At 38.7% G+C, this 17,357-nt stretch overlaps 1 protein-coding gene and 1 long non-coding RNA gene across 13 annotated transcripts in view; one reads left to right on the forward strand and one right to left on the reverse strand.

Annotated features, from left to right (window-relative positions):
- Positions 1-1,993: 1,993 nt before the first annotated feature.
- LOC122459036 lies at positions 1,994-8,431 on the forward strand. Its single transcript, XR_006279456.1, has 2 exons — positions 1,994-3,128; positions 4,686-8,431. It is a non-coding gene; the product is annotated as an uncharacterized LOC122459036 (long non-coding RNA).
- NRP1 (neuropilin 1) overlaps positions 6,303-17,357 on the reverse strand; it is a 136,567-nt gene continuing 125,512 nt past the window's right edge. For 6 of the 12 annotated variants that reach the window (XM_043509552.1, XM_043509550.1, XM_043509547.1 and 3 more), the window contains 4 exons: positions 13,283-13,557; positions 12,734-12,827; positions 11,159-11,215; positions 6,303-9,962 (listed from right to left, as the gene is read on the reverse strand). In XM_043509552.1, the coding sequence (XP_043365487.1) occupies positions 9,670-9,962; positions 11,159-11,215; positions 12,734-12,827; positions 13,283-13,557 (719 nt within the window). In that variant the 3' untranslated portion in view covers positions 6,303-9,669. Of the gene's footprint in view, positions 9,963-11,158; positions 11,216-12,733; positions 12,828-13,282; positions 13,558-15,029; positions 16,855-17,357 lie in introns of those variants that run through there. The other 6 variants (XM_038389282.2, XM_043509551.1, XM_038389281.2 and 3 more) reach the window with 2 other exon arrangements.

A 17,357-nucleotide genomic window follows, 5' to 3' on the forward strand; every position in this document is an offset into this window, starting at 1 on the left:
TTTGGAAGATCAGGCTACAACGGTGGGGAAAAAAGTTCTGAAAGTGAATCATAGAATCATAGGACTGGAAGGGACTTCGAGAGGTCATCTAGTCCAGTCCTCTGCACACATGGCATGACTAAGTATTATCTAGATCATCCCTGACAGGTGTTTGTCTAACCTGCTTTTAAAAATCTCCAACGATGGAGATTCCACCACCTCCCATAGCAATTTATTCCAGTGCTTAACCACCCTGATCTTCTTAATGTCCAACATAAACCTCCCTTGCTGCAATTTAAGCCCATTACTTCTTGTCCTAACCTCAGTGGTTAAGAGGAACAATTTATATCCCTCCTCCTTGTAACGACCTTTTATGTACTTGAAAACTGTTATCATGTCCCCTCTCGGTCTTCTCCTTTCCAGATGAAACACACCCAATTTTTTCAATCTTCCCTCATAGGTCATGTTTTCTAGACCTTTAATTTTTTTTGTTGCTCTTCTCTGGACTTTGTCCAATTTGTCCACATCTTTCCTTAAATGTGACGCCCAGAACAATACTCCATCTGAGGCCTAATCAGCATGGAGTAGAGCAGAAGAATTACTTCTCATGTTTTGCTTACAACACTCCTGCTTATAAATCCCAGAATGATGTTTGCTTTTTTTGCAACAGTGTTAAACTGTTGATTCATATTTAACTTGTTGTTCACTATGACCCCCAGTTCCCTTTCTGCAGTACTCCTTCCTAGGCAATCATTTCCCATTTTGTATGTGTGCAACTGATTGTTCCTTCCTAGGTGGAGTATTTTGCATTTGTCCTTATTGAATTTCATCCTATTTACTTCGGACCATTTCTCCAGTTTGTCCAGATCATTTTGAATTATAATCCTACAATTATACTCTATATTTATACTCCTATAATTATACTCTCTATGCCATTACCTAAATCATTGATGAAGATATTGCACAGAACTGATCCCTGCGGGACCCCACTTGTTATGCCCTTCCAGCATAACTGAACTACTGATAACTACTCTCTGGGAATGGTTTTCCAACCATGAGAATATAATGCTCATGATTGACAGTCCTGGAGACTAGATTCCTTTATTAATAATATCCACAAAACAGGTGTAGAAAGCAGCAATACAAGCTTTTTTTCATACTGCTCCCTCCCCATAACCATGTACTGGAAGGGACATGTCTTGGAGTCAGGGGGATATTCCAGTCTCCATCTCCATTCAGACCTTGGCAATTGCCAATGATTTTTGTCGGTGCATACAGTGGCCCAGAGTCTCAAAATGGAAAATTGGGGCATCTTGATATTGTTATGGAAGAAGGAGTGGAGAAGCTGGACATGTGAGTTCTCTGACAAGCATCCTCTCAGCTGTCACATGCCATGCCTGTTAAGACAAGCCCCTCGACTGAATGCCTCTTAATTGCTAAAACCCTCCAGCCCACTGATGTGTACATCTACACTTTGAGCTGAAGGGGTGATTCCCAGCTCAAGGAGACATACCTGTGAGCTAGTGCACTAAAAATAAGAGTGTAGACCCTGCTATGTAAGTGGCAGGAAGGGCTAGTCACCTTGAATATGTACCTAGCATCTCAGACAGCTGATGACAATCCCTACCCAAAGTGCATGTCCTGTCTAAATCTTCTTGACCCTTCCATGCTGGGTGCTCAAGGTTCTCCATGGATTATCAAGAACAGTGATTTTTCTATAGAAACCACTTCCCCCATTACTAATGTGCAATCACTCTGGTGTGAAACACAATAACTCTAAGAAGAAAAGGAGTACTTGTGGCACCTTAAAGACTAACAAATTTATTAGAGCATAAGCTTTCGTGAGCTACAGCTCACTTCATCGGATGCATTTCCGATGAAGTGAGCTGTAGCTCACGAAAGCTTATGCTCTAATAAATTTGTTAGTCTCTAAGGTGCCACAAGTACTCCTTTTCTTTTTGCTAATACAGACTAACACGGCTGCTACTCTGAAACCTGAAACAACTCTAAGAGTAACAGTAATAACAGTAATGTTGCACAATGATTTAGAATAGGAATTAAAGACCTCAGAAGTGATTAAAAACTATAGGGGGTAATTATAGGTGGGAAAAATATAATTACTGAAGATAGAATTAGGTTTGGATGCATAAGACCCAATTGACTTGTGAAAAATGCCAGAGGATTTTTAGTCAGATTTTCAATTTAGATATTGATATAGTCTATCAGTATTTAGATAAGATTACAGTTTGATGGGGTATGACTGTAAGAACAGAGGTGTATATTGTGAACTGATCTACTGTAGTAGAGCTATTAGATAATGTAGGAGGACTAATGGGCAAATAAAAGCTCTATATAAAATATTCCCAATACAAAAATATATTGTTATAGTTTAGCTAACAATTGTAGATAACAAAATTGTCATGGATGTCTTGAGGTAGTACAAAAGAAGAAGAAGAAATTAAAGAGCTGATAAATTATTGCTCCTTGAACCAATTTGCTGCTAGGCATAATATATTTTAAAGAACAGGTTAATTAGGAAACTGGAACTGAAATTAGTTGGATTTCTGGAATCAAATATTAGCGGTGCTACTAAAATTAACATTTATCTGATAGTCAAAACCAGTTTCAACATTCTGACTTCGGGCAACTTAGAAGTGAAGAATGGAAGAGAAAAATAGACTAGTTATACATAAGAAAATACAGAGAAGGATCAGCTTTAAACAGTACTAGTGAAAATGTACTCTCTAAGAGTCTAAATATAGATGTTCCTTTTAACCCTGTCTGACTAGTTAGGAATTGAAACTGAAGAGAAATTCCAGTTATGTAAACCTTACAATGGAGTATGAGGATAAGAACATTGAGGAAAAATAGGAAAGTACTGTACTAGACAAAAGCAGTTAAGAGTTGCACAAAGACAATTGAATGTACAGTACTTGGAACAAGAGTTGTTGTAAACAGTGAGTTTGCAGTATTTTAAAAGATAGTGGATAAAGGAAATGACATGAAAGAGCTGAAGTTTTAAATGTGTACCATACTTTAGTATGATTACAAAGCTCTAAAATTAAAATCATGCCATTGGACATCAGCTATGTACACTGGGTACTGGATGAGTTGCATGCTTCACAGTGGCCTTCCTCTTGTTGTTTGTGGTAACTCATATAACATTAATGGGGCTTATTGGTATACTTCAGGGTGCAGTGCACCTCTCTGCACACAAAGCTTGATCAGGTTTTGTAGGCATGGGGCCAGGGCCGTCCTTACCATATGCAAAATATGCAGCTGCGAAGGGCACCAGCCCCTGCTCCATCTCTTCCCCATGGCCCCCCCCACCTCCACCCCATCCTCGCCTCTTCCCATCCCTGCTCCACCCCAGCCCCACCCCACCCCTTTCCCTGAGGAATGCAGCAGGGGTTGGGCGGTAAGTGCAGCGACCTGGCCCCAGCCTGCTCTGCACCCCTGGTGAGTGCTGGGAGGTGGTTCCCCCCGGCCCCCAAGCCACAAGGCTGGGAGTCAGGGGAGCAGAGCAGAGTGGGCTGGGGCTGGGTCACTTCACTTCCCGCTGGTGAATGCGGGGCTGGGCCCGCCTTGCACTCACCAGGCAGCAGGAAGTGGAGCAATCCGGCTCCAACCCACCCTGTACTGTTGGCTCGTGCCGGGGTGCGGTTTCCCCCCTTCCCTCCAAGCCTGCTTCTGCCCCCCCCCCATGGAGGCCTGGACCCAGCCAGCCAGTTAGCTATAAAATCCCTCTTCTTAGTTGTTCTCTACTTCTTTTACCTGTAAAGGGTTAAAAAGCAGAGGTAAAAGGAAAGGAGTGGGCACTTGATTAAAATAGCCAATGGGAAGGCTAGAACTTTTTAAAATTGGGAAAAAACTTCCGCTTTGTCTGTCTGTCTGTTGTTCTCGGGGTGAAGCAGAGACAGGGCTGGAACTATGCTGTAAGAAGGGGCCAGGTATGAAAAATGACCTGAATCATACCTAGAAACTACCCACTTGAAACCCGCAGATATGTAATTAGATTAGGAAATGTCTAGGAAGACGCAGTTAGGTTTATCTCTTTTTATTTCTTTATGGCTTGTGGACTCCTCTGTGCTAACTCCAAATGCTTTTGTGTTGCTTGTAATCTTTAAGCTGGACCTCAAGAAGGTTATTCTTGATGCTGAATTTTTGTAAGTGTGTTTTTTAAATCTAGCAATCGTCTGAGTTTTCAAATGTATTTTCTTTCTTTTTGTTTTAAATAAAATTTACCTTTTTTAAGAACAGGATTGGATTTTGTGTCCTAAGAGGTTTGTAAACATGTTGTTTAATTAGCTGGTGGAAACAGCTGATTTCCTTTGTTTTCTTTCTCAGCTCTCCCCTGGCAGGGAGGTGAAAGGGCTTGAGGGCACCCCACAGGAAGGAATTCCCAAGTGCGTGTTCCTGGGTTCTCAAAGGGGTTTTTGCATTTGGCTGGTGGCAGCATCTACCCATCCAAGGTCAGAGAAAACCTGTAACCTTGGGAGTTTAATACAAGTCTGGAGTGGCCAGTATTAATTTTTAGAATTGTTGCGGGCCCCCACGTTCTCCACTCAAAGTGCCAGAGTGGGGAATCAGCCTTGACAACAATGATTAGGGGTTTTGAGAAAATAAAAAGAAGTGATATGGTGGGATTTTTGTGTTTAAGTGAAAGTGCATGAATTCCTTTGATTTTGATCTTTGTGTTTTTCAAGATGTGCAGGAGTTTAGCTGTGTATTGCTTTTCTAAGCAATGGGAATTGCCTGGTGAAATTCCTGGACACCGGCTGTGTTGGAGGAAAAATGCACTGGTATTCTATTCCCACCTCCACCCCAGAATCCCAAAGTCTGCTCAAGCTCCCAGAATCACTGAATCTTGCTGCTACAGTTATGAACACGGACGAAGTTACCAGTGCTGACATTTAGATTGTCATCATTGGGCTTCTCCTATCAATGAATAGCTGCAGCTAACACCTCTATTGTTTCTACCTATCTATCATTTGGAAGGTTTTCTTTGCACCCAAAAGGATTAGAAATTATTTTTTTTAAATGAAAGCCTAAATTCTGCAAAGACTGATTGGGCTATCAAAACGTGTTGCCCCACAATGTATTAGGTTAGTCCAACCCATATGTATGCTGCATGCAAGACTGTTAAGGATCCATTAGATTCTAGGCTAATTCATTTCCATTAAATGAAGGAAAGACAAATTTCTGTCAACTTGAACTCAGAACTGTTTCTCCACTTCCCTAAAAGTGACCCTAGGTGGATTAATTCTGTAGCTGTATTCTTCATACCACCTCATCTCCATCTGCAACAGTGAAATAAAATGAATTATAAGGAATCTGGGTTTGCTGATTATTCTGAAACCTGCTTTTCCAAATAGTTCTTGTGAGCAACTCCAAGCCCGGGCAGAAAGCAATACCATGCATGGGCATATCTCCACAGCAACATCTCACATTTTATACAGCAAGTCACAACATCATCCTGATCAGTGCTTCCTGATCAATCATTATAATCATCAGCATTGTGAGTAATAATTTCTGTGATGTTTTCCACCTATGGTGGTAAAGTAGATAAAGAAAAATGTATATAAACAATTGAAGACCATGAACTTGTTTATGTATGCAACTTAAAATAAGAATAGGGCTTTTAGAAAGTTTAAAATTGAACAATATTAAAAAGAAACGTAAATATAATGTAAAGGGCATAGCTAATAAAATATGCAACTTGCAATTTATGCAAGGTCCAGGCCCAAACTACTTGACAATATTGCTATTCCTGTAGGCGATTTGTATTCAAAATTTGCACTGAAATCAGTGGAAGTTCAGCACCACAATGATTGCAGGATTGGGCCCCGAGAGCCTGCTCTTGCAACATTTACTCATATAAGTAATCTGCATTTAGATGAATAATCCCCTAGGCCCTGATCCTGCAATCTGAGCTGCATAAGCAGAACACTGTACCTGGGTAGGCCCGTTGATTTCAAAGGGATTCTGCCTTGGGTGTTTGGATCCACCTGCACAAATCAGGCTGCAGGACCAAGGCCATAGACCTTAAGTGGTGCGTATTCCCTGTGCTGGATTTCTGCAAACGGGTGAATTTCATTCTCGTGAATAATGGTGGCAGCCTTGGGGTTCTTATGAGTTCAATTTCAGTTAATGCAGATTGAGTCTAGCAAAATATTGTGTCTCATCCTTTTATTCTAAGCAGTGATTTTCTGTTCTAGCAAATAAGACTATTAATATATTGCGCTTGTTACAAGATATTAAAAAGACAAGCTATTTTAAAAACAATCCATCTAGGCATAATAAAAGGCATCAGATATGGGATATTTTATGAAAATGTTTAATTCAACTGTTTCTTTGGAATGTAGTAGTCATAGTTTGGAAATTTTAAGTTACAGTTCAGTTCTATGTGGTTTTTATGCTACTCAGTGACTGAGAATACAAATGTCATTTAAAGTTAAGGCTTCACTGTTCATTTGAAACAACAATTTACAAGTGTCATATTGTCATAGAAAATAAAAATTTCTGTAAAAAAAATTTGCACAAAATTTTATGATGGTACAAAACATGAAGGAATAATATACCAGTAAAATGAAATCATTTTACTACAGAAGATTTTTATAGTTTTTCAATAAAGAAAAAAATATGTTATTTTACACTTTAAAATTATGAAACAATCTAAAACAATATAAACTGAACATTTTGTAACACTGCCTTTACAAATTAATAACTTTATAAACATATAATTTTTTAAATATATTTATCAGTGCAAGATACTTTTTCAATGTAAAGTTGCAGTATCATTTTTCCTTTATTGAAGGGCAACTTTCATTCCAACATCTTCAGAGAAATCAAATCATCAGTGCTATATTCTTATTTTGATAATAAGGGCTGGATATCCAAGGGAGATGTATTCTTTTTTGTTTCTTAACAAGTTTTTCCATTCAGATTAAACCAAGACCAGGAGTTGATCCAAAATCCATTGAAATTACTGAAAAAACTTTGGATCAGGCCCCCCAAATTTGGATTTCTTTTATAAGGCAATACATGCATGTAGGCTAATGGAATGTACATTTTCTTATCTAAGGAAGAACAGACCCTAATGCAATTAAATTGCACTACTGTGATACAAGTGCAGTGAAAACAATTTTGAAAAACTATCTTCTTTGGGATAATTAACTAGCTGCCTTGATACCAATATGGTTAGATTACTGTATGAGTTGGACATGATGGATAAAAATCCTGGCCACATTGGAATCAATGGGAGTTTTGCCAGTGATTTGAATAAGGTCAGGATTTTATCCTAAGTTTCTACCTTTTAAAGGTTTTCTATCTTTTTCTTATGTTCCTGAAGGAGTTCATAGTATTAGCAACTAATAGGTTTTTTTTCTATTTTGTCTTATTGTAAAATAGTTAAATTTTCTCATCCCCACTGCCCTGTTACAAGGATACACGTGGATTTTCTGTAAGACTTTCTGGTCTATCATTAGGACTGGTTGAATAATATACCTGGAACCATTTATCTGATGAATACTGATTACATTTATCACTTAAATTATTCAGGGCTAGATTGAGAGCGTACTTAGTCCTAGCCCTGCATAGAGAAACTGCATAGCTGTCCTATGGAAGCAGCTCAGGGAAAGAACTATGCATCCTAACAATCACAATTATTTCCCTGGTTCCACTTTGCTCCAAGGAGGAAGCAAATCACTGCAGTGCTTTACTGGGACTCACTTCCCCCAAAAACTTTTGTGTTGAAATAAATCCACTGGTTGGTATATTAGGGGCATGTGGTATCAAAGTTCTGCCAACTTCCATCCCTCTTGCCCCACTCCCCACACACTTGCTTGTGCAAGAGGCTGATTTCATCTGCAATGGTGATCAGCCAGGCCATGAAAGGGCTGTGGGGATAGTTCTCACACACCCTTACTCTCCTACCTGGATACCAAAGGGCAGTGACAATCTTGCCCTCAGTAACTCATTTCTTCTTTCCTTGTTGGACCAGCTGCATAAGTGGCTGAGTATTATTTGCTGAACAATTTATTTGACAAATTTGTCACATCAATCATCAAACACATTATTTGTGAATATTTGTTTACATTATTCAACCAGCTGTATCTATCCAAAAAGCTGAGGGTACAAAGAAGCAGTATGCTCTATAAAGAGTGCTGCTTACTCACTTGTAGCCAATAGCCAAAAGGCCTGGACACCATTTGATATAACCTGGCCTATCTAGTCATGTTCTATGTACAGTGTGGGATCTTATTCCGTCCCCAGTACCCATGAGAAACCCTGATTAGCATGAATACATACACATTTCAAGGGAGAATAAAACCAGGGGAGGGGAATGTTTCTTGATTTGGAGGCAATCTTTCAATAAGGAAATTCTTAATCATTTTCACATCTGTAACTATCTATTAATAGGCATCTTGGATTGGGTAAAATACATGTTTCAGACTAAGGAAAAAAGATACTGTCACTTTATGCTGTTAACAAGAAACCCAAAGTTCGACTTTGAAGGGTTACAAATTTTCCCTTATTTTTTTAACACAAAGTCTAGTAAAATCCTTTGCCATTACCAGCAAGTTAAAGCTGCAGTTTTCATTCCTTTACAATGGCATATGGTTATGCAATCTACTCAGAGAGAAAGAGAGAGAGAAAGAGAGAGTTTACATTTGAAAATACATTCTATATGAAAGAACAATAAAAGGGAATATTGCAGCTTTATACAAAAGGGTCAAGAGACATGAAATTGAAATACAGAAAGCAGAACAATCAAGCTAATTTGTCAAATATGATTATCCCTTGCCTTTCCGAGGCTACTTTCTTACGCTAAAATATACTTTCTTTTTAGTCAGTGAGCCACCAGAATATGATTAAAGACAAGGGCTTTAACGGGAGGAAAACAGAGCTGTAGTTAATGTTAACACAATGAGAAGCAGTACAAACAAAAAGGCACTTGAGAGGACATAAACTAGTCAGTGCCAAGGACTTTTTGTTTAGATTCTGGGCAGTACACTCGGTTGCCAGTTGTGTCTGATGATGGCACATATTCTTGTATGGAATTCACAAGCACGAAGTTTAGTACAACACTGAAAAACATCAATAAAATTTGACCGTATTGCTTCGTAAACAGAGCTGACACACTATATCAGTACTGATGCTACAGTACTTTTCAAAAACACCCTAATCCTTTTTTGCCTATGCACAACACGAGCAATTATACACAAAATACAGGTGCAGGAGTCCACTAAATTGCCATTACTCCAATATTTTCTGGGCACTGAGCTACAGACAGCATGTCCATCAAAAGGACCCCACTGAATACACTTTGTGACAGCATCTCGGATTTTGCACAATAAAAATAAAACTATCCATAAAAGAAAAACAAGAGAGAAGGAGAAAAAGAAAGACAAAATGAACTATAAGTCAATCATACTTGGTCTCAACACCAGCATTAGATTATTCCAAATAAAACCAACAGGAAAAGCTGACTGTACATGATTCAGATTAACACCATGTTGTCCATGTTTATCAGTTACACTCATTGAAGCTCCTGAGAAAAGCTTGGCTCAGCGTTATCAACGCACTTTTCAGCCTATACAGTAAAAGAAGATTGACAGTTCCCCAGCACAATCACGATATGTCCTTCCATTTCAATTCTCTTGAAACTTCTTTAGTTGCTTTTTACTTTCATGCTTCTGAATAAGAATTTTGTGTGTTTAGTTTATCTTTTTTCAATTTTACACCATCCACAAGTTCAAAATTGTAATTCTCCAGTGCAGATAAGTTCCTGTCTGACATTCCATTGTGCCAACAGGCACAATACAGGACAACTCCACAGATGGCTCCTAAAAGCACCCCAAGTGCACTCATGGCTATAATAGTAATAAGAATGGGGTCTAGGGTCTTCAGCACATTGCCTTGCTTCCTGGCGACATTATCATTGTAGTGGTCTTCATTCTCACGATTCTGAGGAGTAAACCCTGAAATGGAATAAATAATTGCAGCATTCACAGGACTGAGTATAAGAATGAGTATATGCAACTCAGGCTAAGAATGCACTGGTTTCTTTGGGAATTGAGGTGAGGTTTGGAGGAAGAATGTCTAGATTTTGACAAAAATCAATGCATCGTTTGAAAATCTTTAGGGCGATAATTTATAGGTAAAAACTACAGTATGGCCTGGATACTAGTTCAAGTTCGACTCTTATCTCTGAGTTTGCTGTGGCTCATTTAGGGTATTATTCTTCTGCCTCAGAATTTGAGTGAGGCAGTGGGAGTCACTGGTATCAGGTGTCAGGAAGGTAGTGTTCACCTGAGGCCTTTTGCCAGTATTCTGTCATTTTATTAAATGTGACTCCTTTGGCTTCCAGAGATCAGAATCAGGCCCTGAGACAGGTACAGGGGAAAAAGCACTTTACAGATGAACTTGTTCTACGTCCTTATGTAAAATATTCAGTTGATGGCAAAATGACTTCCCCCATCTCTATCTGGATTTATTACAGAGATATGGTGAGGCTATAAAACCTGCTAACTTTACAGTAAAAACTGAAAGCATTCTCTGGGTTAATCTTGCTTCCATTCAGTCAATAGTAACATTTCTATTGAATTCAGTGGAAGCAGGATTAGCCTCTTTGACTGCAAACTATGAACATATTGGGGCTATTTTTTATCAGGTTAATGTGACAATTATGATACCTTTAATGAATATGTTGAGTGATCGATATATTTAGAACTATCATTATTTCTGCTGGAGAAAACTGCACTGCTTTGGTAGATTGGTCATAAAGTTACTTTTTCAGTGCACTGAGAGAAATTATTAGCCAGGAGAGTTTTGAGCCTAATTACCTGGGTATGGCATGAACATATATTATACTATTTCCTTCAGCACTGGAGATCACTTATAGACAAAAAAATTCTAACTAGGCTTGCATTATATGGTGAGCTTTAGAATGAGTAGCTTTATGCTATTGTTCTTTACAATCTGATGGACTTTTATTATTTATACCTATTTAAAACCTCTTTAAATATATTAGATATATTTTATATTTTGCAAAATATTCAATACTGTATATCATTATATAATTTTATTTAGTGAAATGGGATGATAATAAATACTCAAATTCACATGAAAATGCGGCTTTTAATTTATTCTATTTTAACAACAAGTCCATTTTTACCTGTTTGATTAATTTCTGGGTCGTCTTCATCTATTTCATTCTCCACATCAGTTGATTCTAATGAAGCAAAGAGGAATGACATTGATTATTAGGGTTACAAACCCTGATTGACTATCATGCTGGCAATAATGGTATTGCAGATTTTTCCGTGTCAGAGCATCATTATGTCAGCTTGACAGAGCTGTTCATTACGATGGAGCTTTGAAAATTAACAGAGAAAAAAGAAAGGTTTAAAAACTCCCCTCCGCCCAATCTTGGCACAGTTTTAGAGTTATCAGCAGGGGTTTTCCGTGTCTGGGAAAGAGAAATCAGTATGAGAAATTAGCATCTCATTCATTCTATTTACAATTTTGGTGTCCAATCCTGCAACCCTTAATCAGAGAAGTAGTAATAACAAGAGTAGTTCCACTGATTGCAATGGGACTACTTGTGTAAGTAAGGGTTGCAGGATCAGGCTCTTGATTTAGTTTAGTGTAGGTGATGGTGTTAGCCAAATCACAGAAACTGGGGCTGAAGGTCTTGGATTCTATTCCCCATCCCCTATGGTAGAATCATTACATAAGATACTTAAATACAACAGGGTGGCGGCAGGACTTTACTCTTGGTGTACAGCTGGGATTGCTGCCAGAGTAACTGCAGTATGCTCTACCATAGAGTTATTATGGAGTAACTAGAGACTGATCAGGAATTAAAGGTCTGAATTGCCCAGATGCTCCTAGATATAAATATCCATCTTTCCCACTGAGAGGCTGAATGTACCATGTTCTTACATCACTCAATGTTCCACATATCTAGAAGGTGGTAGTTAGGGGAATCAGGTCACAACCAATGCTGAATTACAGATTTAGCAGATGAAAGGAACATGACAGATGTGATCTATCTGGGTTTTCATAAAGCATGTGATACAGTGCTTTGCAAAATCCTATCATAAATATAATTCATATTGGCAGAGATAAGAACATTTAGTGTGTGTTTTGAAAACTGACTAAAATACTGTAAATAAATGGTAATGGTAAATGCATTAAGCTTTGGGGAAGGTGATTAGTGGGCCTGGGCTGGGATCACTGTGAGGATCAGTCTGATACAATATAGCCACTAATGATCTAGAAGAGGGAGTAAGTAGCATGTTCACAAAATTCACTGATTAACTAAATTGGTTGGAAATATGAAAATCAATTAGAACAGAGAAAGATACAAAGGGACCTAAAAAGATTAGCAAAATGATGATCTAAAAGGTCTTTTAATTTCTGTCTTCTGTAATTATATGGTTGCCTCATCTTGGAATGCTGTCCGCAGTTAGGGGGTTGGTATTTCAGAATTATTTCATCCAAGATGGTGGCATGCACCATTTTGGCCCTGATTCCTGCAGTCCTTGACTTTATTGGGAGTTTTGCCTGAGTAAAGACTGAAGCAATAGGCCACATCATGATCTTTTTCAGAGTGCAAAACTCTCTCTATAATCAATAAATCAATCAGTTGCATGATATAGCTCTTTCTTAGCAAAACAACAGCTATCAGAGAAGGATGAATAGTGTTCTGGATGAGACTTCTGTGGTTTCTTCCAGTCATACTTACTTTGGCAATCCTCTTGTGCTATGTGGTTGTCAATATTAATGTCATCTACAGCAATTCCTCCATGTCCTTTTCCAATTTCTCCCTCGACAACCACCTGGCAAAATTAGATAATTTCACATTGGCTTTAATGTTAATGCCCAATAATTGTGTTCAGGAATTCTCAAACAGTTCTTTAAAAAAGCATCCAGCTTAAGTTCACATAATGTCACATGTGCATGTACTTTGCTTGGTTTTGGTCAATATTTGTTGCATACCTGTATTGCAATAGATGCAATAGATGTAGTAAGGTTGAAACTTTATAAAAGTGACAAATGATTTGTAAAGAGTTCAGCTAGCCTTCTGCAACAAATTGCTTGTATTACTGTCATCTAGAATCCCATGAAATATGCCATTGTTGTTATTGTCATGGCAATAACATCCCACATGCAGCTACAATAGTGTCTACAAAAATTGTTCCTTGACATTTTCTACCATCTCATATGAAATATAGCTTGCACAATCTCTCAGATCTTGACTCTGTTGCCCCACAACAAATCCAACCGATCTTACCTGATAATGTTTCACAGACTTGTGAAGAAGGACACGTCCTTCTTTCCAGCAGCTCCCCTGATGTCCACTCAGTGTCCACAGAACCTGATCATATTCATCTGGCTTCTGGTATCTCAGTTTGATCTTCAAGGTGCCAACATGGGGCCCAGACATATGATACCAGAAAGTCATGCAGTGTGCAGAGTTCTGAGAGTAAATCACAGGGCTTAGCAGCCGTGCAACCTTGCCTTTCTGGTTTTCATCAGCTTGTGAGTAAATGAAATTGCCATCTCCTGCAGTCACAATAATAGTGTATTAGAAACAGTGATCAAGTTTCATTTTTTGATAGTCTAACAAACCAAAATATTCCAAATCACTCTATCCTCTTCCAAATTTATCTGTCAAGAGTCACACTGTTAAGGTGGGTGGAGTATTTACTTGGGAATTTTTAAAAATGATACATTAGCAATAACTTCTTTTGGTTGTAAATCACAGCTAATGACTTTTTGTAATTCATCATGATCATGTATAAATCTGATAGCGAACTGAATGGTAGCATCATGGTTGATGGTCACTGCTAAGGCATGCAGAGGTCATTCACAATTGCCCAGGAAAGAAGACTAAAACATGCTCATTACAATGAGTGTTCTGTTTTTCAGTGTATGCCTACTGACAAGAGACATCCATGGTGCACCAGTCTACATATAAATACACCTTGGCTTGCCCTACAATTATTGTGTGAAGGAGTATTTTAACTCTGTTTTTAAATTGTGCAGTGTTTATATTTTTTAGGAAGGAACAAACATAGAAGTATAAAACCATTTTGAATAGCCATGGTTAGACAGGAACTGAAATACAAACATTGCTGCAGAAGTGATTTCTATGTAAAGCTGAACCACAATAAATAATGGCTGGACAAATTAATCTCTGGAATTACTCGATTGATTTCAGGGATGAATTTTGATTCAATATATTTGTGTAAAACACTCTCCCAAAACATCAAAAATGTGCGGGGATTTCCAAAGCGTGCAAGTGAGTTAGGTGTCCTGGGATTTGGGTGCCTAACTCCCTTAGGCTCCTTCAGGAATCCCAGCTTTAATGACTTTAAGTGAGAAGAATGTGGAAATTTTGTTTACTTTGGGTAACAAAATTACACCAGTATGTTTCTTGTAATGTCCATCCAACAAAGGATTATATTTTTTAATTTCCATCCAACTAAGATTAGTTTATAGTTCATATACAGTTATAAGACAAGACCTTATGCTGGTGTAAATCAGAAAATTTCTATGGAAGTCAGTGCAGCTATGTCCATTTACACCAACCAAGGATCTGGTCCATAATCCTTAAAACTCTATAATAAATTTCTACAAACATCTCAGATGGCAGAACATAAGACTCATCCCGAGATCAGGTAACAATGCATTGTGATTGCAGATGTATTTCTGCATATGAAGCAATGCAAATGGCATTTTACTCTCATTAGTACTAAGTAATTTTGAATGAAGGAGGGAGAAAAGGAACAATAAAGGCATATAACAACTGAATTCTAAATTAGGTAATATCTGTCCACGCACATATCCAGTGTTTAAACAAAAGAAAAGAAAAAAAAGCAAAGGTTGTATGTAACATAAGGCTATGGAAGAACAAGGCTATATTTTCAGTATTGGTGTTTATTTCTGTACAGTGTAGTGATATTAATACCCTAAAGCAGCATTACACAAAGTGGTGGTCTGGGGAGCAGTGTAGGTCCGCGAGAGATCGGCTGCCGGTCTATACGCACATTGAAAAAAAGAATTGCTGGTCCCCCATATCAGATAGCTTGAGAAGCACTGCCCTAATGTACCTTTAGAACAACGTTCATTTGAGTGTTTCGTTGAGGTACTGTAATGTGTTCTAAACTGGGCCAATGGGGGCTGATCAGCCGTGCCACTCTCGGAAGTATGCGAGGGAGGAGACAGTAAAAGCTGAACCAGGAAGAAAGAAGAGAGGAGTGGGAGCCAGGGGCTAAAGGCAGTAGACGCGAGAGAACTGGCTTCTCTGATGTGAAATGGGGTGTTTCTGCTTTATTAGACTAATCATTGTTCAGTCAGATAGCCAGTCCAAAGGGGATGCAGGATGGATCAAGGTTTGGAAGATCTCTGCACAGGAGCCAGGATGAAAATTATGTGATTCTTTCAGTTTTACTGCAATAAAGTTCTGTTCAGCTTCTCAGGCAAAGGTTTCTGTGCCTGAATGTTCCTTCCAGCCCTCCATTCTGTTCAGACTGCAAATATACATGTGCAAGTATGCCTACAGGCTGGTGATAGGGAAAGCCAAGGAGCGGGGGGAGAAGGGAAATGACTGAAGAGTTAGGATGACTGACTAGGTTGGGAAGAAGTCAGTCCAAATATAACCATGTGGAGGCCTCACAGCACATGTGTATGCTGGAGTCATGTGAGGCAGGCCTTGTGGTCTTAAAGCAATTGCTTCAGGGAGGGCGCTGTTGAAGAAAACATGACTTCAGGGGAGTTACTCCAGATTTATACATGTGCAAATGAGAGCAGAATGTGACTCAAAATGTTTAATAATTTCTCTTCCATAATATATAAGGAACTCTGGAAGAACAATTGCCTAACTTTAGTGACTTCAGATACTGGTCAGCTTGTTGATCACTGCAGTTCTGTGCAGCCAAACTGCTTGCTAGTAATCTGCCTACATACCCATTTTCTAGCTGCTGCTGAGTGGGAGGCAAGCAAGGCAGGGGGAGACCACCTTTGAGTCAGAGAGGAAATTTAGGAAATCTTGGTGTGTTGCATTAGGAGGGAGGAAAAGGGGCTTTAAGATACTGCTTTGGAAACTTCTCAAAGCTAGATACTGGAAATAAAAAGGTCCCTGTAATAGCAGAGCTTGGTAGGAACAACAAAATCTCATTTAAGAAATATCATTTCTTCAGCTCTTGACTGAAGACAAGTTCAGCCTCTATAATCTTTGGTAGCAAAGTGCAGATATTTCTCATTTCCAGAATATTATTGCAGTGCTGGGTCAGGAACTCTGTCTTCATTGTCTTAATTAGAGCTTTACTTATGCATGTCTTTTAGATTTTGTCAGTCTCTGGCTAACGTAGCTTTTAACCTCCTTTCAATGTCAGATCTTACTGAACCATTTAACTTTACTTTGCATCAATTTTTCCACCATTACAGCCTTCATTTCAGCTAACTGCGTTTAGTTAATTTGATGCCATTTATTTGTACAGTGCCATTTATAGTCAAAGTATTTTAAGTTTTTTTTCTAAAACTAGTGTACTTGTCTCAAGATTCAATTGAAAGTGTCTCAGAATTTAAGGAGTCCAATTTTATCTAATTTCCTTGTCATTCTCATTAGGCAAAGGGGCTGCAGAAGTGGAAAGGGGAAATTCATCTCTAGCACATTTAATTAGACTACACGTATGAAAAAGAGAACACTAAAACTAAAGATGTGCAGGTCATGAAATGCCCTCTCCTCTCTGGTACTCATCTGTGTATCTATGACCCTGCTATGCCGAAGCCGGAGTTGGGAGGCACTTCTGGGAAAGGGGTTCCTCAGGATCAGCCAATCAATTCCTTGAGATGTTATTTCTGGAAGAACCATGTATGAAGAGGGGGATACCATCTGAGGTGGATTAGTGTTTGAAGAAGCCTTGGAAGTTACAATTCTATCTTACATATTGCTCCTTTGGTAGATGTATACCCATCATTATTAACAAGAATGCATAAGGATTCATTTATTATTATATTGGTTGTTAAACAGCAGTAACAGGGTGAGTGACTGGATGGAAGGGTACTGCTGTAGACATGTGAAGTCTTAGTGCCCTGTAGGGGTGTCATCAACAAGGGGAATTGGGAGTGATGATTATCGTCATTTCCTGACAAAAAGGCACACTGGTCTTGGGCGGCAGTAGCAAACTCAGGAGACCATGAGACCATGACTGTAAGTCATGGGCTGGGTTAACTAGGGCATCATCTTCCTGAAAAGACATATTTTAGAACGTAGATACAGCAAAGTCTCATGCTCTGGAAGATGCTCTGGCACTACACAAATGCCCCTTTCCCTTAAAAGATGACTCCATCATGAACTCAGG

The sequence above is a fragment of the Dermochelys coriacea genome, chromosome 2, assembly GCF_009764565.3.
Source record: "Dermochelys coriacea isolate rDerCor1 chromosome 2, rDerCor1.pri.v4, whole genome shotgun sequence".
Classification (NCBI taxonomy): Eukaryota; Metazoa; Chordata; order Testudines; family Dermochelyidae; genus Dermochelys; species Dermochelys coriacea.